This window comes from Salarias fasciatus, chromosome 22, assembly GCF_902148845.1.
Source record: "Salarias fasciatus chromosome 22, fSalaFa1.1, whole genome shotgun sequence".
Classification (NCBI taxonomy): domain Eukaryota; kingdom Metazoa; phylum Chordata; class Actinopteri; order Blenniiformes; family Blenniidae; genus Salarias; species Salarias fasciatus.
In genome coordinates this window covers 372,479-396,188 of record NC_043765.1, presented here as the reverse complement: position 1 = coordinate 396,188, position 23,710 = coordinate 372,479, and the positions used below count along the sequence as shown (strand labels likewise).

Sequence of the window (23,710 nt, the reverse complement as noted above, 5' to 3'; positions counted from 1 at the left end):
TGGCTGGGCTGCAGGAACAACACCAGCATCATAACTGGTGTTAAAGTGCATAATTTCATTTCATGATTACCAGACTAGTAATCAATTGTCCGATAAATAAATAACAGTGTTTCACATCTTGATTGACATAGACATATTCGGAATACAATGATGAAAAGGAATGAATGGAGGCTAAGCTAACGCTAACGCGACTCACCAACTCCTCAGATTGATCGCGCACAGCTGGCTTCCACACAGCACCGCGGCTCCGGTAAACTGCTCCTACACCCCAACATTCATGATGTTTAGTTCGGAGATGGTTTAGATTCAGTTTGTGTCAGCAATGCTCCAACCTACCGGCAGCGTCCCTGTCCGTCGTGCGCCCCTCTCATTACTTCCGGGTGCCAGCCGGCCACCGGTGTTTATAGATCGTGATTGGACGCACGGCGTCACGTGACCGCGTGACGTAATGACGCGCGGAGAACGAGGAGGATTTTGAATAATTATTTAGGGAAATTAATAAGGGATATTCTGAGGCAAAAACCCATTTTCCCACCTGGGTTACATCCTCCCCGCTTTAGATCATGCAACTCCCGGTGCATGCTAAACTTCATAAATACGGGACGGCACGAGATCAGTTGCTGCAGCGGTGCTAAGCGCATTACTATAAGCATCGATGAAGCCATGAAATAGTGTCTGCACAACTGAAATAACCGGATTACCTAACGCCGCATACTGAAGACGATTAGGAGGCTGACGCTGCCGACTAGACTGTCGGACAACAGGGATCGCATCGACAACCGGATCAGGTACATTTGAGGTTTCAATCGGTACTTCCTGTGGACTGAATAACTGCTCATTTTGGCTGGGTGACATCTCTGCTTGACCAGCGAGCACTGGTTCTTCAGGAACACAAGGTGGTAGTATTCCCTCAGGCTCAGATACATTTTCCACAGGCTCAAGCTCTTCTACTACAGATGAAGAAGCGTCAGGCTCAGCAGGGGATTCACCACAGACAGGCAAGGGCAAAGCTTCTGGACTAGAACCCACAGGATTCACTGAAGACACCGGTGAGCTTTTGAACAGGAATGTGGCTGGACGGATCTGCATTTGAGGCACATCCCATTCATCTTCCTCCTCGACCAGATCTTCAGCTGGATCAACACTGGTTTGTTTCTGACTCCGTGTCTGAGGACGACGTGGTGGCGTGACTGGTACAGGGTCTACATCACCACAGGTTGGCAAAAAGGGACATGGGAGAAGCAAGTCTCGGTGCAGTGTACGAGTTGGCCCATCCGCCTTATTCTCTGGCCGCACTGTATATACAGGCAGGTCCCTCGCACGGTTCACGACGACGTACACATCTCTCTCCCACTTGTCCTCAAGCTTGTACTTGCCACGAAGTCTGACATTTCGCACCAAAACGCGATCACCCTCCTGAAGACTTGATGGAGTGACTCGCTGATCGAAGCGAGCTTTATTTCTTTCACCTGTTCTTGCAGCATTTTGTGAAGCCAACTGGAAACTTTCTTCCAGTCTGGACCGCAGGTTCTCAACATACTGAGAATGGGAAACAGACTTACTCTCCCGTACAGGTAACCCAAAAGCTAGATCTACTGGAAGACGTGGGGAACGACCGAACATCAATTCATATGGTGTGAAACCAGTAACGTCATTCCGCGTGCAGTTGTAAGCGTGCACTAACGGTTTCACATAGTCCTTCCACCGGGCCTTCTGCTTGTGCTCCAAAGTCCCAAGCATGTTGAGCAGGGTCCGGTTGAATCTCTCAACTGGGTTTCCCCGAGGATGGTAAGGAGTGGTCCTGGTCTTGATGATACCAGCGAGTTGACAAAGTTCTCTGATCAATTTTGACTCAAAATCAGGCCCTTGATCTGTGTGAAGACGTTCTGGTATTCCATAACACACTATGAAGTTCTCCCATAGACATTTTGCTACTGTCTTTGCCTTCTGGTTTGGTGTGGGAATAGCCACTGAAAACTTTGTAAAGTGATCAGTGAAAACTAGAATGTCCTTCACATTACTTTGATCAGGTTCAAGTGACAAATAATCCATACAAAGTAACTCCAAAGGACGAGTGGTCTTGATGTTAACCAGAGGTGCCGATCTTTCTGGAAGTGCCTTGCGTCTCACACAACGGTTACAGGCCTTGATCTTAGCTTCAATATCAGCTGCCATGCGAGGCCAGAAAAAACGGGAGCGTATAAGGTCTATGGTCCGCTCGATGCCCATGTGGCCCATGTCATCATGCAAGCTTTTGAAGACAACTGACCTCTGATCCTCTGGCAGCACCAGCTGGAACAAGACTTGTTCCCCATCTTGTCTCCTCCGGTACAAGATATCCTCCTGCAGCTCAAGGCGGTTAAGCTCCCTCAACAACAACACAATATCTGGAAGCTCCTGCCTCGTTGTCGAAGAAACTTTCTCCCCAGTCTCCATCTGGTGGATGACCTCACGAATCACAGGGTCAGCACGTTGCTTCTCCCTGAGGTCCTGATGTGACACGGAGGGAACGACTGGTAGACCATGGAGGTCCTCACTGGCATAGCAGTCAGGAATAGCCTGAGCTGACAGGCTCAAAGACTCAACGAGGGCGATGGGGCTCTCTGCCCAGCCGCTCGGCTGGCTGGTAACAAGACAGCGGTGACAAATGGCAGAGACAACAGCTGAATCAAGCTCTTCCACCTCACCAGGCTCGATGACATGTTCTCCAACGAACTTGTTGATCAGATCCCTGTCTTTCTGAGTTGCCTGGTCAGTAGTGTGGCTGTGAGGGCGACGAGACAAAGCGTCGGCATCGAGGTTCTGCTTCCCAGCTCGATACTGGAGCCTGAAAGTGTAAGTGGACAAAGCCGCAAGCCATCTGTGACTAGCAGCATCCAACTTTGCTGTTGTTAACAGGTAAGTGAGCGGGTTGTTGTCAGTCACCACCATGAAGTTGGTCCCGTACAGATAGTCATGAAACTTTTCACACACACTCCACTTTAATGCAAGAAACTCTAATTTGTGCGCCGGATACCTCGATTCGCTCTCTGAAAGACCACGGCTGGCATATGCGATTACTCTCAGCTGGCCCTCCTGCTCCTGATACAAAGCCGCACCAAGCCCAGTGGTGCTGGCATCAGTGTGTAGGATATATGGCAGTTTCGGATCAGCAAAACCAAGAACAGGGGAACTGGTCAACTTCTCAATGAGCGTCTCAAATGCAACCTGGCAGGCTGACGACCATCGCTCTCCGAAAGGCTGTTTCGGGTCCTGGGCTTTAGTTGGACTAGACCTCGTCTGGGCTCTGGAGGCAGGCGCATAACCACGCGTCAGGTCATTTAGCGGCTTTGCAATGGTGGAATAGCCTTTTAAAAACCTCCTGTAATAACCGGCAAACCCCAAAAAAGATTTAAGCTCCTTTAAAGTTCTAGGAATTGGCCAGGATTTCAAAGCAATGATCTTCTCCGGATCAGTCTCAACTCCCTTCTCTGAGACAATGTGCCCCAGATATTTAACCGATTTCTGGAAAAACTTGCACTTTTCAGGAGAGAGCTTCAACCCGAATTCTTTCAAGCGCTGCAGTACTCGCAGTAACCTCCGCTCATGTTCCTCCAGCGTATCTGAAAAAATAATGAGATCATCAAGGAAAACTAAAACTTCCTTCAAATGAAGATCTCCCATGCTCTTCTCCATCAACCGTTGAAAAGTAGATGGAGCATTGGTTATTCCTTGGGGCATCCGATTAAATTCCCAAAATCCGAGGGGTGTCACAAAAGCAGTTTTTGCTTTGTCTTCTTCATGCATTTCGATTTGATAATACCCAGATTTCAAATCAAGAACACTGAACCACTTAGAACCAGACAGGGCAGACAGCGACTCCTCCAGGTTTGGCAGGGGATATGCGTCTTTAACTGTCTGCAGGTTCAGCTTTCGATAATCAATACATAATCGTATGTCACCATTCTTCTTACGGACCACGACAATTGGTGATGAAAATGACGACTCAGATTCACGAATAACTCCAGCTTCCAGCAAGCCTCTCAAATGCTGACGGACCGCCTCAATGTCTCGAGGGTGGATAGGTCTGGCCCTATGCTTAAATGGAGTTTCGTCATGGAGCTTTATCTGATGTTTCACCTTGTCTGTGCGTCCGAAGTCCATGTCACTGAGAGCAAAAACATCAGGGATCTCATTAAGCTTCTCAGTGATTCTGGTCTTCCACTCTGAAGGAATAGGAGAATCTCCGAATTCTAACTTCAGAATAGGGGAACTTTCTGATGAACGATTTGACAATGTATGCAATAGAATTTGGGGTGCAACTGCAAGTTCAGCAATGATAGAGAGAGGTGGAATGGTCACATCCTGATCTGACTCATTTCTAAGAATGACTGGGATCTTCTCATGAGATTGATCTGGGAGCATAATCAATGAGTTCTGCACACACAGCCCACCCGGCAGTGGCGAAGCTGGATGCTCCACCAGCGCCCATTGGTCAGATAACAACATGCTGGTGTGGATAGAGCCATCGACACGGGTGGTGTGACCAGCGGGAATCAGGACTGGGGACTTGCCAGCTAACCTCACAACACTGTCACTGCCCACCAGTTGCTGTTGGTGGCGGATCTGCAGCAGTTTAAGCACTGCTCTGTAACCATGGGCAGCTGGTTGGAAGTTGGCGTATTCACTCCCCATACACTGGCTATACAGCGGCTCCAAGGTGTTCATACCAATCAACACCAGGGATTGATGATTCTCGCCATCAGGAACAACAAGTGCCAGTGTAGAAACATCAAAATCAGCTCCCAGGAATTCACTAGGAAATGTACGTCCTACCAACCCAACCTGAGCAGATTGGGTTCCACTTAGACTTGCTTCTCAGGTGCAGCTTTCAGCTCGGGCCTAGCGGCTCGCCATCGACCTGGCCTGCGTCAAAACAGGTCCAATCAATATTGTGCACATTGAATCAAGACTAGTCATAAATACAAAAATATAATTCCATGTTGTACAACACATCGTCTTATTAAAACTGGATTTGAATAAATACAGACTAAGATCTTCAGTGCATAGTACCACAGACAAACACAAACAGCTCCGGCGATTGGCTGGGCTGCAGGAACAACACCAGCATCATAACTGGTGTTAAAGTGCATAATTTCATTTCATGATTACCAGACTAGTAATCAATTGTCCGATAAATAAATAACAGTGTTTCACATCTTGATTGACATAGACATATTCGGAATACAATGATGAAAAGGAATGAATGGAGGCTAAGCTAACGCTAACGCGACTCACCAACTCCTCAGATTGATCGCGCACAGCTGGCTTCCACACAGCACCGCGGCTCCGGTAAACTGCTCCTACACCCCAACATTCATGATGTTTAGTTCGGAGATGGTTTAGATTCAGTTTGTGTCAGCAATGCTCCAACCTACCGGCAGCGTCCCTGTCCGTCGTGCGCCCCTCTCATTACTTCCGGGTGCCAGCCGGCCACCGGTGTTTATAGATCGTGATTGGACGCACGGCGTCACGTGACCGCGTGACGTAATGACGCGCGGAGAACGAGGAGGATTTTGAATAATTATTTAGGGAAATTAATAAGGGATATTCTGAGGCAAAAACCCATTTTCCCACCTGGGTTACATCTGTCCCAACCAGACACAGTTGTTTGATCAGCGCCGGATAACAGCCTCGGCAAGACTGCGTTTAAAAAAAAATCAAGTGCTGCTGTCAGTGCGGGACATTATCTCAATTTGCGGGATGCGTGAACAGTATGTAAAATGCGGGACTGTCCCGCACAAAGCGGGACATCTGGTCACCCTACCTGGTTCCGATCAGCCATGCCAGGTGCAGCCAATCAGCCACAGCATAAGAAGCTGGAGCTGCTGCCAGTGAGAGTGTGGACTCCGATCTCCAGCAGTAGCACGTCCTGACCCAGCTTTGTATTGCCCATTGTTTCCCTTTTGTTAATCGCCTCTCCTGTTTCTTTTTCCCTTTTGTTTTGTAAATAAACCTCTACCTTTTGGTGCACCATACCACCCAGCTCCACTGCCTCCTTTTTGGCAACCACCTGACCCGGAACAGACAACAGCCGATCGTGCCCTCAGCACGTAACAACAGCTGCACAAAATGTTAATGTGAGGTTAATGATCTTACTTATTTCTGACAGGAACTCCATTCTTGGCACCGACTGCGTCTGCTGAGATGAAGCACAGAGACCGAGAGACCGAGCTGCTCCACACTGAGCCCCGGCAGGACCCCCAGGCCGGGACTGTGCTAAGTAACAGCTGACAGTTTAAGCTGTTTGGACTGGATTGTGAGGATGATTCAGGACAAAGGACTGTCCACGTCGCCTCTTATAATCTATTGTAGGTCACTGAAGTTAGTAGGGAAGGTTTTCTGCTCCCTCAAAGCAGAACTGGGTGGAGGAGCATGGACTGATGGAGACCACAGATCTGAAAACCTCATCGGAGTGTTCCACAGCATCACAAGGACGGGGTGCTCGAACCGCTGGGCGGGAGGGGCACTGCAGAGTTGTAGCAGCCACAGCTGCATTGAGGACGGGTTTAAACTTCCCTCGAGCGTCCCACGTCGGGATGTGTGGCTCCCCAGACGACGTCCAGGCCGTTGTTCAGCAGGTTGGCAGAGCTGGAAGGCATGGCTCACAGTCAAACAATTCACAAGACAGGATCCTACAGTGGAAGAAGTCAAAGCAAAAGCGAGCACGAGCTGCTTTCGTAAAGCTCTGCATTCTCATTTTGAAGAGGCTACAGCAAGCGTAGAGCCTGGTCATCGTACGTGTGAACCTGATGTTGTCCAGCTCCCGTACCAGTGTATGAACCGTCTGAGGACGATGCTTCCTTCCACTGAGGAGCAGAGAAGTTAATCCGCCGACAGACCGCTGGTTGAGGATCTGCTGGAGGAATACACGGCGTCTCTCGGTCGTCAAACTAGTCAAACGTTCACGAGCAAACCGTCGTGTGCAGGATTCAGCACAGACCTCAGTGTAGCAGTTGTGGAACATTGTGCACACATTTGAGATCTCAGCAACACTTAACAAGCTTCCTGTCTTCAGACTGGAGCACGCCAAAGAAATCTTATTAATAATTGGGGGGGTTTGGAGATATTGAATATGAGCACACAACTTCACATCAAGAGGTTTTGCCAGACGTTTATATTGAGGATTATGATGATGATGATGGTGAAGAGGATGAGTCTGACACTGTTACGCCTCACAGCAGCCAAGACTCAGATTCATGGTATCATCAGCTGCCACTATCTCTGTATTACCCCTTTCCCACTGGCCAAAAAACCCGTTTAAACCCACTAAGTCGTGGCAGTGGGAAAAGGTTTGACCCGGGATTTCGACCCGGGTCGTTCACCCTGCAATCGACCCGGTAAATTCCCGGGTCAGCTTTCTACCGGCTTTTAGTGGGAGGGACACATCCGGGAACTTACATGATGGCGTCGACGCAGCGCGGCTAAGTTAGCGCGCTAGTTGTTGTTTCTGGACACAGCGTGAGATTTCCTCCGTCAACATGACCCAGCAGCAGCAAGACAGCGAGACCAGAGAGCTTCCCCTGATCCGTGGGGAGGAGCAGATCCGTCTACAGGTAACGGGGACTGTTTTCCGCTGCATTGTTTACTTTCGTTTTGCTCCGTCGCGCTGATGATGTCATCAACGTGGGACACCATCAGTGCGGGGAAACGCAGCGACGCGGCTCGCCAGCAGGAGGTGAGACGCGGGTCTGCAGGCGGTGGGAAAGGCGTCTAAAAAGGCGATCGTTAGCGGGTCGCAGACACGGGTCGACCCGCTAGCTGCAGGGGGAGAGGGGTGTATGTAACTTGTGTAAAACAACCATGATTGTACATACTGTAAATAAACAACTTCACATGTTTTTTGTCTTTTATAATCACACAGGTTTGTAACAGAGCAAGTCTCATACATGTATACACACACACACACATACAAACGTAAATTTTCTCAATGAAGTAAAAAATCTAGTGAATAACAAATCGAATAACTAAAGCAAGAACCGAGTGTTAAAACACTAAACGGGTCACTTCTCCACTCTTAACTTTGACCTCGTCCGTCCCCACGGCTCACTGTGATTCAACCTGGCAAAGAAGTTCCTGTTGAATCTGGGAAGTGCGCTGAACTCCCTACCAGCGACTGGCTGAAACACCCTGGCCTCTCCAGAAACATCCACAGGACAGGCGATGTCGTCAGTCACGTTCAGAGCTCGATGGGCTCCGCTGCTTTTGGACACTAAGAGCATCGAGTGATTTACTGACCCTGCCTGCTGCCTGCTCCGTCATATTAGGACCGCTGCGCTTCAAAAATGATTTCAGGAAGTTATCGAGGAGCTCCAGGTGCAGGTCCAGTGGACCGAAACCGGTTCCCTGTAAGACTATGGGCTGGAGATGGTGACAGAGTGGCACTGACCTGTAGGCATACTGGTGATGTCCATAAGTGTTGTAGAACAACGTTTGCAGCAGTCTCTCTCCATCTGCTTCCTTGACGGCATCCTGCATGTTTGTGAGGAACAGTCCTGAACCGAGTCTGGCCTCTGTGTGCTGCTTCACGTGATCTTCTGAAGGAGGCCTGGTGCTGCTTGTCGCAGTCACCGATGTAGAAGCAAGACCATGAACGTTGTTCTCATGATTCTCTCTGCTCTTTTGGTATTTGTAGATTTTGGGGCGGCCAGGCTGGCGGCAGGGAAATGTGTCTTTCAGTGGACGCTCTTTTGAAGCTTCCATCAAACCAGCCACAACGTTCTCCATGTCCTCAAACTTGACCAATTTGTCCACAACTTGACTCACTGCGTCATGCAGCCAGAATCCGTTCATCTTTAAAGAACCACTTTGGACAGTATGAGGAATAAAACCATCAGGAACACCTGCTGACAGAAAAACATGACATTTACTAAAGATACACATTTTTGAATGAAATAAGATTAACATAACATATTATTATATTTATTACTTAAGTTGAATTTATTATAATTCTGCATATAATGACACAGAAGAGTTCAATTGTAGCCAATGAAAAAGCTATATGATTAGTGTGTAACGATCATGTGTGTAATATGTTTCATTTGTGACACAACTAAAGGAAAAACAAAAACTCTTAGTTATGGGAGTGGAACTGACTTGTACATATATATCTATATATATGTATATAAGCTACTACTGTTGGAGAACACGGAAAATAAAACACATTTTGTTTTACCTTCAAGATCTTTTAGCCCAAAATGTTCCCGTGCAGCAGCCGAGAACAGAGCAGTGTCATCTGTCTTCACAAAGCTCTTACATGCGTTGAGGCTGCATGTGGGCCTCGGTTGGCATTGCTCCATCTGCACTGAAAAACACCACAATGTGACTGAAGTCATAGAGCATTTGATTCAGGAAAGATATGTCGTATTCATGCTAATAGGCATATCGTGCACGGTACTTTTCATGCACTACTTGTCATGCGTTATCACATCAGCAGAGCCACACAAATCAAAAGTATCATCCAGGTTGGATGTTGTCTGCCGCTGCTCATGTGAGGCAGTGGTTTAATCGTGAGTGCCAGATGCTGAACCCTGGCTGTCTGCGACACAAAAAGAAGGAAAACACAAAACAAAAGGACATGAATACAGAGAAGTACATCATTTTGCTCTACCTCTCACCTGAGAGTGAGCCCTTAGCTTTTTCAGAGTCTGCTTCTGTGGTGCTTGTTGAAGCGGCACCTGGTGCGTCGTCTGCTTCACCGCAGGTTTGGGCAACCTCTTTCTGCTTTCCAACAGCATTTGAGTGTGTAGTGGTTTTGCCCAACTTTGATAGTCTTTTAAAATCAGCTTTCTTTGCACCAGAGTAAAGCAGGACGTTATTAATGTAACATGTAAAGGCTGACAGGCGTGGCTCTCTTCCCCTCAGCGCCATAGAACGGTCTGTTGTTCGTTACAGTGGAGAAAAGAGAAAAAAGGAATCCTGACTTTGTCTGCAGGTCTGTCAAAACTTTTTCAAGGAAAATGTCTTCAAGGCGTCTGCTGAGGACTTCACAACACAAAACCTTTGAATGGGTCAGCGAGCTCTTTGGCCTCATCTTCCACAAGATGGAGAATGGGTTTTTTTACTTCTGAAAACAAGTCATTGTGTCTAATCAGAAGATTTTCCTGTGGCTATGTTCAGTGTCTGTGGGACAGTCTGATCTGCTCTTTCTGATGGATTTTCAATGACAACCTACGAAGAGAAATGAGAGTCGGTGTTATTGCTGCGCTGGCTGTGTGGCAGCCCTTGGACTGACGAGGCGTGAGCTCGTACTGACACGCAAGGTTTCTTTATTCCAATCAAGATGTGTTGCTTGCTTCACCGTGAAACTGTTTTTTAAAACATGTATGCAAACAAAGAAAAGAAACATTTTAAATGAAGATTTCACAGTGCAGTCGGATCATTCTGTTTTCACAATCATAAGTTCGCCGACGTACCTCGAGCGCTCTCCAAGGACTGAGACTGAGTGAAGCGGCCGGCAGCAGCGGCTGCCTGACGGCTGCGTCAAACAAACGGCTGACAGCCGAGCGGACGCTTTTAAAGATGGCACAGGTGACTCCCAGGTCGTCGTTTACAGTGCAAAGAATATAAAATATACGAATAAATCACAACATTACTCAACAATGTTCCCCCGATATTCAAATCCATATTTGTCCAGCGCCTTGTCTTTCCGCCCCTTTTGTTTTCCTTTAATACATATTTAAAAACGCAATAAAACAACATTACGGCCATTTACAGGCTGTAATTTAAGCAAACAACTGTAGCAGGCTAAACGTAAGAAGGCCACATCTGATAAAGATCTCCTTCCATACATCTATGCACTAAAACAGTGTTTTTAATCAGCAAGCAGACAGGAACATCATTTGGTTCTTTTGCTGAAATCAAACACACAAAAGGGAACGTTTTACTTACCTGTACTGGACTTTGTCGAGATGGAATGTCAGTGGATGCTCGCGGTAATCTGGGCCCAACTGTGGCAACATCTTGTGGTGTGGAAGCTTTAGGCCGCCGTTTCCTGATGTCCCCGGGTGTTCTAGATGGCGTTGAGTGTGTCTGGCGTTTATGCGAGGCTCCTCTTCACCTCGTCCAGCCGCTCCGTGCTCCTTTTCTCTCCGTTGCTTCGGGTGCTGATGTCCGCCTCCAGGCGTCGCAGTTTGTTAAAACACGGCTCACACATGCGCGTCCACTTGGACAGATCATCTGAGAGCTCACAGCCCAGTTCTGCCGATCCGTCCGCCACACATTTGTCGTTGGTCAAGCGGGGTTTTTCAAAAATTAGCACAGTGTTTGTCAGAAGGCCCGTAATGTGCAGATTGTCACTGCAGAAACGGCAATAATCACCCGACATCTTGTCGTGATCTCTCGCTCTCTCCACTGTGGGCTGTTGCTGATCTTCACTTGCCCGGCGCCTGCTGTCCACGTCATTTTTTTCTTTGCGGTGATTGGCTGAAACCAAACAGTTAGGCGGGCGCACGGTGTCCCTCCGTCCAATGAACGCAAAGCGTTGTACAGCAAGTCCCTCCTTCCCCGAACGGATTTGCTGGGTGAAATCCCAGCCTGACGCGTGCAGCAATGCGTTGCTGCTCATGTGAAGATGGCTTCTGCCAGGTTGGAATTCTGATGGAAGCTGAAGATTCGTGGAGAAAAGCCCGTCGGCAGCACTTCTCTCTGCTTCAACGCAGCTCGGTGATTCTGACACGCAGAGCTGGTTTTAAATGAAACAAAGTTGAAGACGTGGTCTGACCGATCAAAAAGAGAAGGCGCTAGCGGCGTGGTTAGCATCATGTCCGCGGTCTGAGCATCAGCCACGATTCATTAGTAAAGTCCAGGCTTTCAGCAGAGCGCTGGCTCCTGGTTGGCGGTCGCCATGAACAGAAGGTTTGGCTTTAGCTGCTGCTGAAACCAGCTCCAGACGCTCGGTTCATGCTAGCTAGCTCCTCTGCATGAGCAGCACAGCAGGAAGTGTCTCAAACCTTCATCTCAGCAGATAATCTCCAAAGCCGCTTTCACACCGGCCAAAAAACCCGTTTAAACCCGCTAATTACTCGGCTCCTCATGGCAGCGTGAAGCGTTCACTCGGCTTTAGACCCGGGTTTTTCAACCCTGCAGCCGACCCAGGTTTTTAGCGGGTCGCTGCTATCAGCTTTTTAGTGGGAGGGGCGAAAGGGAGCGTGAAAGGCAGACGCGAGTCGACGAGGTAACTTACGTGATGACGATTGGCAAGATAGCGAGACCAGAGAGCTTCTCCTGATCCAGGAAGAGGAGAGAGGAGACTCGTCTACAGCCAACAGGGTCGGTGCTCCACTGCATTGTTTACTTTCACTTTGCTCCGTCGCGCTGATGATGTCATCAACGCGGGACACTGTCAGCGCGGGAAGATGCAACGACGCGGGTCGCCAGCAGGCGGCGAGACGCGGGTCTGCAGGCGGTGGGAAAGGACACAAAAGGCGATTATTAGCGGGTGGAAAACACGGGTCGACCCGCTAGCTGCAGTGTGGCGGGGTAAAAGAACAGACCGAAAGCTTTAGCAGCTGCGGAGGCTAACGAGGAAACACCGCTGGCAGGACGGGACGGCGGCTGCGCCTCTGAAACACAGAGTGCCGGAGAGGAGACGGCGTCCGAAACACCACGCTGTCCGAGGGTTTCTTTACTAACCGAAGAATGAGTGTAACGACCACGGAGGTCCCTGCAGGTTCCACCCAGCAGGGCTGGTCTAATGTGTCCTGTGCCGTCACTCTAATATGTAAACTTGGGTCACTGTGGCTATTTAATCTGGGGCAGAGTTTGGTGTTTTGAAACCGTGACAGATGTAATCATCAGGACACTGGTGCGGGGGCGGGGCTTGGTTATTTAAGGTGAAGCAGCGCACCTGCAACAGGGGGGAGTGACGTCTCACGCAACTCACCTGCCGGAGGAGCGAGGCCGTGGAGCGTTGACCAGGGAGGATCTGCACCACTGTGGAACATAGAACTTGGTGATCTTTCGTGGGATCTACTGGATCAAACTGTTTTTCCACCACGGAGCTGCCGGACTGGAGAGGAGGAGCTACGGGGACCAGCGGACTGAGGATCGGTCCCGGCGCAGGGACGTGCGCCTCGAACTTTGGGAAACTTTGGGCCATAAAAGACAGGACTTCGTGTCCATTTCTGGACTTCCCGCGTTGTGCGGCGTCTTCGTTTGATTTATAAGGGGGAGCGCCCGAGCGGCGGGTGGCTTGTTTTCTGCTGGGAGGGGTTTTTGTTAGAATAAATGCTGCTTTATGTTCCGATCTTAACTTTCTCTTCTGCTTGTTAATCAGCCCTGCTGGTTGGTGTTTTCCGCCCGTGACCTCTGAAGGCGTAGTGGCGAGATCGCCTTGGAAATATGCCTTGGACTTCCTGGAGCTCCTCAGTCCTCTGACCTGGAGCTGCTGCTGGGGCGGGGTGCGGGTGGAGCTGGGTGGATCCGGGTGGAGTCCTGGTGGAGTCTGGCTGGATCCGGGTGGATCTGGGTGGAGTCCTGGTGGAGTCCTGGTGGAGTCTGGGTGGAGTCTGGGTGGAGTCCTAGTGGAGTCCTGGTGGAGTCTGGGTGGATCCGGGTGGAGTCCTGGTGGAGTCTGGATGGAGCTGGGTGGAGTCTGGGTGGATCCGGGTGGATCCGGGTGGAGTCTGGGTGGATCCGGGTGGATCAGGGTGGAGTTGTTCCCACACAGGGAAGGTTCCTCCGTTGTTCTGACGGTCTGAACAGAGACTCGTGGTTCCTTCAGGAACCTTCAGTTGAAACGTTCCTGCAACAAAAACATGAAGCGTTCCGCAGAGACAGGATCAGGTCTGGAACCGAAAGATCAGGAAACCCACCTGCAGGTAGAGAGAGAACCAGTCCACAGGGTGGAGAACCTCAGCTGGGCTCAGGTTCGCCTGGCTGCTGGAGGACCTGGGGATTCAGCTGCGGGACGGTTCCTGCTTCTGTCCTCGGCTCCTCGAGTCCTGATCCCGGTCTTTACCAAGAACCCTGAAGAACAAGATAAAACCAGAACTGTGAGCTGTGAGAAAGAAGCCTGGAATCCTCGAGCCGATGGAACGTTCTGGAACTTCTGGTTCTGCTGGGTTCTGGACTCGGTTCCGCTGGAGGGTTCCGAGTTCTACTGGGTCTTGGTGACAAAGTTCAGTGGTTTTCGACTCCAGGCGAGTGGAACCTGGAGGGACCGTCTGCTGCTCCGCTTTGTCCCGGGGTTTGTGAAAGAAAACACTTCTGAATAAAGTTTTGAAAAAATGACATCGTCTCTCCGCCTGTCCCCGTCCCCTCACCGCCTGTCCCCGTCCCCTCACCGCCTGTCCCCGTCCCCTCACCCACCCGGAGGAGTTCTGCAGGGTTCTATCGTGTGTGTGTGTGTGTGTGTGTGTGTGTGTGTGTGTGTGTGTGTGTGTGTGTGTGTGTGTGTGCGGGTCTGTGGTCCCGGGCCCGGGGTTTCGGGGGTCAGAACCGGGCCCTCATTAAATTAAGGAACACATTTTCAAAACCTCTCAAAACAGGCCAGGAGGGAAACCTGATCCCGAGTTACACTGACGGCTTTTATTTTCCTTCTCACTGTCCCTGAAATCGTGGTTACGAACCCGAGAGGAGGAGAGGAGAGGAGAGGAGGACGAGAGACGAGGAGAGGAGGAGAGGAGGAGGAGAGGAGGAGGAGAGGTGGAGAGGAGGGTTTGGGTTTTAAAAATCCCTTTATTGGGCCATTCTAATTAATTAACAGCAGTGTGCAGCACACACTTACAAAAAACAAAGAAGCAAAAGCTAAAATCAAAGCTCAAAGCTAAAGTCAGCTCGTCGTCTTCCCCCACCGAGCACAGAACCCCCCACAGCCCAGACCTTACTGAAGCCCAGCAGATTCCCAGTCAGCTTGTAAAATGCGTAATCAACCCTCAGTCTGGCCTTTAGCAGACCCTTCAGGACCGACACCAGGTCCACACTGCCCACACCCTGACCCGGGTCTTGCGGGTCAGCCAAATGGCCAACTTGGCGGATCCAGACAGGTGGTTCAGTAGTACGTGCACGTTCTTCTTCCGTGCACAATACTTGGGACTATAAATGAACAAAGCAACTGAGAAAGCCTCACCAAACCGTGAAACCACCTCTTCAGAAGTCCAAAGAGTGCAGACAGCCGGGGACACTGGGAGAACAGATGAAACAGGGTCTCTGACTGCGAGCAGGAAGTACAGTTCCCCCCCCCACCCGGATCCAGGTGTGCACGGTAGCGATTGGTTGCAGTAGCACCATGTACCACCCTCCACTGAAGATCCGCTGTCCGTCTCTCAATGAGGAGCTTGTCCAGGTCCTCCAGCTGCCTCTTGGGGAAGCGTCCGAGCCGACAAGCTCCGCCCACCTGGACTCCCTCAGACCCTCCAGGAGACGCCGGTGGAGCAGCTTCACACAGAGGAGCTGCAGGGCTTTTCTCCCCACATCCTGAAAGTCATCCAGCTGGGGAGTTGACAGCAGCTGTCCTCCCCCCTCCTGCCAACCCCCCACCGCTGGAGTAATGCAAAAGGAGGGGAAGCTGTACCCCTCCCCTTCAGACCACTGGTCACACTGTCTTTCAGCAAAGCTCCTCAGGCCTGGTGGCAGGGCGGCGCAGACCTCCCCAACCAGCCTGTTGAACAGCCTGACGGACGTGATGCTGCACCTCTGTCTCATGGTGTCCTCAGATTGAGTCGCCATCTTCAGCAGGTGACCAACCTTGGTGCAACCGGCCTCCCTGAGGCTGGTCCTCACGCTGGCAGACTGCAGGGTTTGTGTCCTCAAAAAGCTGTTGAAAAATAGAGGTTCCTCAAACACCCACAGCCCAGGACTTGGAGACGGGAGGCGGACACAGTTGACAGTTCGCCACGCCTGCAGCAGGGAGCTGTAGAACGGCGTCAGGCCAGTGAGGTCGATGTTCTCCTGCTGGAGGAGAAAAAGCTGCTTCCCATAATCCAAACGTCCAGCTGTCCTCAGCAGCAGTTGGGCCGAGGTAGTCCAGTATGGACCAGGGGTGTAGAGCAGCCTTTGAGCAGCCTTCAGTCTGAAGGCGGCAATCTTGGACTGGATGTCCACCAGCCCCTGTCCCCCTTCAGCCACCGGCAGGTACAGAACAGCAGCTCCAACCCAATGTTTCCCAGACCAAAAGAAGTCCACAATGGCCCTCTGAATGTCCTTCACCAGGCTCCTCGGCGGCGCCAAAGCAGTGAACTTATGCCAAAGGGCCGAGGCGACCAAGTTGTTAGCCACCAGGACTCTTCCCCTGTATGACAGCCGGGGCAGCAGCCACTTCCATTTGGCCAACCGTGCACACACCTTCTCCTTAACACCCTCCCAGTTCTTAGCCTGAAACCCCCCTGTGCCCAAAAACACACCGAGCACTCTGAGCCCCTCCTTCCCCCACTGCAATCCTCCGGGCAGACTGGGACCGCCTGGCCGCTCCAGCGACCATCAGCAGACCCTCACTTTTCTCCCAGTTCACCCGAGCAGAGGAGGCTTTCTCATACAGAGACAGAGTGTCCTGTAAGTGTTGAACATCACCCTGGCTCGTGATAAAGACATTGACATCATCAGCATAAGCTGAGACGGTCAGAGAGTCATCAAGGTCCGAGGACCCCGGCAAAGAGAAGCCGCTGAGCCGCTGTCTCAACCTGCACAGCAGGGGCTCAATAGCCAGGCTGTACAGCTGTCCCGAAAGAGGACAGCCCTGCCTGATGCCCCGCTGCACAGGAACCGGGCGGCTCAGCCCCGCCCCCGTCTTTACCAACACCTGGGCACCAGAGTGCAGTAAACCAATCCACGACAGGAACCCATCACCAAAACCAGAAGCCCTGAGTGTAGAAAACAAATAATCGTGATCCACTCTGTCAAACGCCTTCTCCTGGTCCAAACTCACAATGCCAAGACAGACAGTACTGTCAGAAAAACAAACATCAATAACATCCCGCAACAGAAAAATGTTGTCCATGATGGTTCTATCGGCACACAATAAGTTTGGTCACTGTGTTCAACCTGACCAAGGAAGTTTTTAAGTCTGTTCGACAAAGCTCGAGAGAGCACTTTATAGTCCGAGCAGAGCAGGGCCACCGGCCTCCAGGTCTTCAGTAAGGCCAGGTCTCCCTTCTTCGGAAGGAGCGAAAGGACAGCTCGCCGACAGGAAGTAGGGAGGGATCCTGCTCTGAAGCATTCCAACAGGACAGCATGCAGATCAGGTCCAAGAACAGTCCAGAAACGCTTCAGGAAGTCAGTGGACAAACCGTCAATCCCTGGCGCCCGTCCTGATGCCAGCTGATTGACAGCAACTGTCAGTTCCTCCAGGGTCAGCTCACAGTCCAGCTCAGCTTCCTCCTCCTGGCTGAGTTGAGGAAGCCCATCCAGGAGCTCCCCCCGACACTCCACGCTGCACTGCTCAGCCCTGAAGAGTCCGGAGTAAAAGTGCTTAAAAGAGAGTAAAAGAGAGAGGAGGAGGAGGAGGAGGAGGAGGAGGAGGAGAGGAGAGGAGGAGGAGAGGATCAGAGGGTTTGGGGTTTTAAAAATCCCTTTATTGGGCCATTCTATTTCACTAACAACATTGTGCAGCATACATTTACAAAAACCAAAGAAGCAAAAGCTAAAAGTCAGCTCTTCATCTTCCCCACTGAGCACAAAACTCCCCCGGCAGCCCGGCGGCCTCACCCATGAAGCTCTGCGGGAAACTCTGACGCAGCGCAGCGCGGGAACCAACCAAACTTCTGTCCGCTGAAAAAATTCAGGAGCCAAAAAAATTCCGCCGCTCAGCTGTTCGCAATTTCAAAGTAATGGATCCAAATCCTGCGGAGAACCTGACGGAGGCCGACCCCGCCCACAACCCCCCCAACTCCACCCCTGGCACCATATATGGTGTGCAGATGAACTCATGAATGGAATCTGGGTACATTAGAGGGTGAGGGATCCGCGGTGAGAGAACCGCGGATCAGGCGGAGGACGAGTCGACAAACGAAGATTTTAATGACATTGGGCGGGTTGCAGTTGAAGCACTCAAATAAAAAAAAAGCAACACTGTAAATCTCGTCATCTTCAGCAGGAGCCCAGCGGTGGTGCAGCCCCCCCCCCCCGAGGCTGCTTCTGGCAGACTGCAGGGCTGAGTCCTGAAAAAACTGCTCAAAAATAAAGGTTCCTCGAACACCCAGAGCCAGGACCTGGAACCAGGACCTGGAACCAGGACCTGGAACCAGGACCTGGAGCCGGGAGGCGGACACAGTGGACAGTCCGCCACGCTGCAGCGGGAGCTGCAGAACGGCGTCAGGACAGCGAGGTGGACGTTGTCCTGCTGCAGGAGGAAGAGCTGCTGCCATAACCCAAACGTCCAGCTGTCCTCAGCAGCAGCTGGGCCGTGGTGGTCCAGGACGGACCAGGGGAGTCCAGCAGTCTCTGAGCAGCCTTCAGTCTGAAGGCGGCAGTCTTTGACTGGATGTCCACCAGCCCCTGTCCCCCTTCAGCCACCGGCAGGGACAGAGGAGCAGCTCCAACCCAGTGTTTCCCAGACCAGAAGAAGTCCACAGCGGCCCTTTGAATGTCCTCCACCAGGCTCCTGTCCTCCACCAGACTCCTGTCCTCCACCAGGCTCCTGTCCTCCATCAGGCTCCTGTCCTCCATCAGACTCCTGTCCTCCACCAGGCTCCTGTCCTCCATCAGACTCCTGTCCTCCACCAGACTCCTGTCCTCCATCAGGCTCCTGTCCTCCACCAGGCTCCTGTCCTCCACCAGGCTCCTGTCCTCCACCAGACTCCTGTCCTCCACCAGGCTCCTGTCCTCCACCAGGCTCCTGTCCTCCATCAGACTCCTGTCCTCCATCAGACTCCTGTCCTCCATCAGACTCCTGTCCTCCACCAGGCTCCTGTCCTCCACCAGGCTCCTGTCCTCCATCAGACTCCTGTCCTCCACCAGGCTCCTGTCCTCCACCAGGCTCCTGTCCTCCACCAGGCTGTCCTCCACCAGGCTCCTGTCCTCCATTAGGCTCCTGTCCTCCACCAGGCTCCTGTCCTCCACCAGGCTCCTGTCCTCCACCAGGCTCCTGTCCTCCACCAGGCTGTCCTCCACCAGCACTCTCCCCCTGCAGGACAGCCGGGGCAGCAGCCACTCCCGTCTGTCCAGCCGTGCACACTCCTTGTCCTGAACACCCTCCCAGTCTCAGCCTGAAACCCCCCTGAGCCCAAAACCCCACCGAGCGCTCTGAGCCCGTCCGTCCCCCACTGCCGTCCTCCAGCAGCCTGGGACCGCCTGGCCGCTCCAGCGTCCATCAGCAGACCCTCAGTGTCCCCCCAGCTCACCGAGCAGACGGGGCTGTCCCACACAGAGACAGAGTGTCCTGTGAGTGTTGGACATCTCCCTGGCTCCCGATGAAGACGTCCACATCATCAGCATAAGCTGAGACGGTCAGGGAGTCATCAAGGTCCGAGGACCCCGGAGAGGACGAGTGAGGGGAAAGGACAGGTCCAGACGTGGGGGGGATGGGGGGCCGTCTAACATTACCTTGTCCCGGGCCCAGGCACAACTGTCAGCTGGCCTGTGTGTGTGTGTGTGTGTGTGTGTGTGTGGGCGTGTGTGTGTGTGTGTGTGTGTGCACACCATGGTGCATCACTGTCAAATATCTGCTGTCCTCAACAGAACTTTAATCACAAAGATTAAACAAAAGTAAACAAGTCAATCGATGACACACTCTGCCAAAGTTCACCACACACACACACACACACACACACACACACACACACACACACACTGGACCCTGCACTCACTGCAGTATAAAGCTGCTGTCGGTCCTGAGGCTGACAGACTCACTGAGGTGCGTTTGATGTGCGTGTCTGAGCAGGATGACGGCTGCAGTGAGACGGGTGGTGCTGCTGCTGCTGGGGGTGGGGTGGGGGGGGGGGGGTGGGAGTGGGGGTGGGGGGGGTCTCCGCCGCCGAGCCCGAGGACTGTGGAGCGGTGGTGAGGAGGACCAGCAGAGGAGACTTGGACAGTGTGAGTCTTCCTCCTCCTTCCCTCCTCTGGGGATGTCCACACCTGTCCACACCTGTCCACACCTGTCCATACCTGTCCCCATGTGCCTAGACTTTGTCCAGATGTGTCCAGAATGCATCCAGATGTGTCCAGAATATGTCCGGTTGTGTCCAGCTGTGTCCACAATGCGTCCATGTGTCCACATGTCCAAACTGCATCCAGTTGTGTCCAGAATGCGTCCAGATGTGTCTCGGCTTGTTTCGGTCCCTCATTTGGTTGGACAGTGGACGGAGACAGCTCGTCTGCTGATGTTCCGGGCCGTCCATCCACAGTTGACGGCCCGGCGTTAAGCTCCGCCCCCTCCGCAGATCGCGGGCGCCTGGGTTCTGGTCTGGGCCGTGGCCGACGCCGATCAGAGACTGGTGGGGACAGTGTCCAGCTCTCACCTGGAGATCGGGCCGCTGACTGACAACACAACCATGGACTTCACCGAGAGGAACGTGTACCTGTGAGTTACCATGGCGACGGAGCGCCTGTTCAGACCCGGCTGTTCTGAGTGGAACCTGAACGGCACCAGTTCTCCTCTCAGGTCCAACAAGACGTCCTGCACACAGTACCGCTGCAACATGACGGTGGTCCAGGAGGACAACCTCACAATACACGGAGAACACATAGGTACCGCACACACACACACACACACACAGGTGCATACACAACCAACATGAACACCATGTACATGTTTCAGACTATAAAGGCATTTGATTCCGACTGTAGAGACGTTTGAGTCCGACTGTAGAGACGTTTGAGTCCGACTGTAGAGACGCCTGAGTCCGACTGTAGAGATGTTTGAGTCCGACTGTAGAGACGTTTGAGTCCGACTGTAGAGACATCGGAGACCGACTGTGGAGACGTCTGAGTCCAACTGTAGAGATGTTTCAATACTACTGTAGAGACGTCTGAGTCCGACTGTAGAGATGTTTCAATACTACTGTAGAGACGCCTGAGTCTGACTGTAGAGATGTTTGAGTCCGACTGTAGAGACGTCTCAGTCCGACTATAGAGGCATTTCAGTACTACTGTAGAGATGTCTAAGTCCGACTGTAGAGATGTTTCAGTACTACTGTAGAGACGTCTGAGTCCGACTGTAGAGACGTCTGAGTCCAACTGTAGAGATGTTTCAATACTACCGTAGAGACGTCTGAGTCCGACTGTAGAGATGTTTCAGTACTACTGTAGAGATGTCTGAGTCCGACTGTAGAGACGTCTGAGTCCGACTGTAGAGACGTCTGAGTGCAACTGTAGAGATGTCTGAGTCCGACTGTAGAGACATCTGAGTCGGACTGTAGAGACATCTGAGTCGGACTGTAGAGACATCTGAGTCCAACTGTACAGATGTCTGAGTCCGACTGTAGAGATGTCTGAGTCTGACTGTAGAGACGTTTCAGTACTACTGTAGAGATGTCTGAGTCCGACTGTAGAGACGTCTGAGTCCAACTGTAGAGATGTTTCAGTCCAACTGTAGAGACGTTTGAGTCCGACTTTAGAGACGTTTGAGTCCGACTGTAGAGTTGTCTGAGTCCGACTGTAGAGACATTTGAATCCGACTGTAGAGACGTTTGAGTCCGACTGTAGAGACGTTTCAGTACTACTGTAGAGACGCCTGAGTCTGACTGTAGAGATGTTTGAGTCCGACTGTAGAGACGTCTGAGTCCGACTGTAGAGACATCGGAGTCCGACTGTAGAGACGTCTGAGTCCAACTGTAGAGACGTTTGAGTCCAACTGTAGAGACGTCTCAGTCCGACTGTAGAGACGTTTCAGTACTACTGTAGAGACGTTTGAGTCCGACTGTAGAGTTGTCTGAGTCCGACTGTAGAGACATTTGAATCCGACTGTAGAGACGTCTGAGTCCGACTGTAGAGACGTCTGAGTCCGACTGTAGAGACGTCTGAGTGCAACTGTAGAGATGTTTCAGTACTACTGTAGAGATGTCTGAGTCCGACTGTAGAGACGTCTGAGTCCGACTGTAGAGACGTCTGAGTGCAACTGTAGAGATGTCTGAGTCCGACTGTAGAGACATCTGAGTCGGACTGTAGAGACATCTGAGTCGGACTGTAGAGACATCTGAGTCCAACTGTACAGATGTCTGAGTCCGACTGTAGAGACATTTGAATCCGACTGTAGAGACGTCTGAGTCCAACTGTAGAGACGTTTGAGTCCAACTGTAGAGACGTCTGAGTCCGACTGTAGAGACGTTTCAGTACTACTGTAGAGACGTTTGAGTCCGACTGTAGAGTTGTCTGAGTCCGACTGTAGAGACATTTGAATCCGACTGTAGAGACGTTTGAGTCCGACTGTAGAGACGTTTCAGTACTACTGTAGAGATGCCTGAGTCTGACTGTAGAGATGTTTGAGTCCGACTGTAGAGACGTCTGAGTCCGACTGTAGAGACATCGGAGTCCGACTGTAGAGACGTCTGAGTCCGACTGTAGAGATGTTTCAGTCTGACTGTAGAGACATTTGCAAAGTGTTTTTTGCTATGAATGTTTCAGAAATGGATACAGACGGCGTGAGTCACTTCTACAATGAGACAGCCGATGTGGACGTCTACAGTCCTGGAAACAACAGTCTGCTGCTGGTTTACAGAGCGTCACAGAGCGGACGATACGTCCTGAGCTACAGTAAGACACACCTGTTAACCTGCTACAGTCAGAGCAACAATCCCACAACAGCAGCACCACCAAACAGATCTGAGCACCAGCATGGTCATGTGATCTCCATCAGCTGTGTGTGTGTGTGTGTGTGTGTGTGTGTGTGTGTGTGTGTGTGTGTGTGTGTGTGTGTGTGTGTGTGTGTGTTCTTGTATTTCTATCCTTGTCGGGGCCAAATGTCCCCACAAGGATAGCAAAACGTGGAACGACGTGCCTTGTGGGACCTTTTTCCGGTCCTAAGTAGGAGAAACAGTGTTTTCTTGACCATGTTGTTGTTACTGAAAAAAGTAAAAGTGCAAAAACATTTCTTTAGGGTTAGGCTTTGTTGTGGTGTGGGTTAGGGTTAGGGTAAGGGTCAGGGTTAGGGGCTAGACATGAATGGGTGTCAATGGACGGTCCCCACAAGGATAGAAATACAAGACTGTGTGTGTGTGTGTGTGTGTGTGTGTGTGTGTGAGCGTGCGTGTGTGTGTGTGTGTCTCAGGGAAGGAGGGCCACCATCGGGCTGTAGACCAGCAGACAGCCGAACAGGAACTCCTGATCAGATTTGCAGAGTGTCTGAAAATCCCCACAGAACAACCGTACGTCTACGACGGAGTGTCAGGTACGTGAGACAGCAGAGGACACTACAGTGAGACAGCAGAGGACACTACTGTGAGACAATCCAGAGGACACTACAGTGAGACAGCAGAGGACACTACAGTGAGACAGCAGAGGACACTACTGTGAGACAATCCAGAGGACACTACAGTGAGACAGCAGAGGACACTGCAGGGAGACAGTCCAGAGGACACTGCAGGGAGACGGTCCAGAGGACACTGCAGGGAGACAGTCCAGAGGGGTCCAGGTCTCGGTCAGGACAGAGGACTGGTCCTCTCTGGGTGTCCTCTTCAGTCTCAACGTGATTTTCTGTCCTCAGATTTTTGCCATAAGAAATCTGCTCCGGAGGCGGAACCTGCAGAGTCCTGAGAGGAACCAGGAGGGTTCCACCTGAGACCTCATGAAATAAAGACAC

At 51.5% G+C, this 23,710-nt stretch overlaps 1 protein-coding gene across 1 annotated transcript in view; it reads left to right on the top strand.

Moving 5' to 3' along the window:
• LOC115409709 (saxitoxin and tetrodotoxin-binding protein 2-like) overlaps positions 1-23,710 on the top strand; it is an 88,687-nt gene extending 64,977 nt beyond the window's left edge. The window contains exons 7-12 of the mRNA XM_030120984.1: positions 19,256-19,356; positions 20,355-20,494; positions 20,576-20,661; positions 22,537-22,665; positions 23,180-23,299; positions 23,615-23,710. Coding sequence (XP_029976844.1) covers positions 19,256-19,356; positions 20,355-20,494; positions 20,576-20,661; positions 22,537-22,665; positions 23,180-23,299; positions 23,615-23,664 — 626 coding nt within the window. The 3' untranslated portion in view covers positions 23,665-23,710. The remainder of the gene's footprint in view (positions 1-19,255; positions 19,357-20,354; positions 20,495-20,575; positions 20,662-22,536; positions 22,666-23,179; positions 23,300-23,614) is intronic.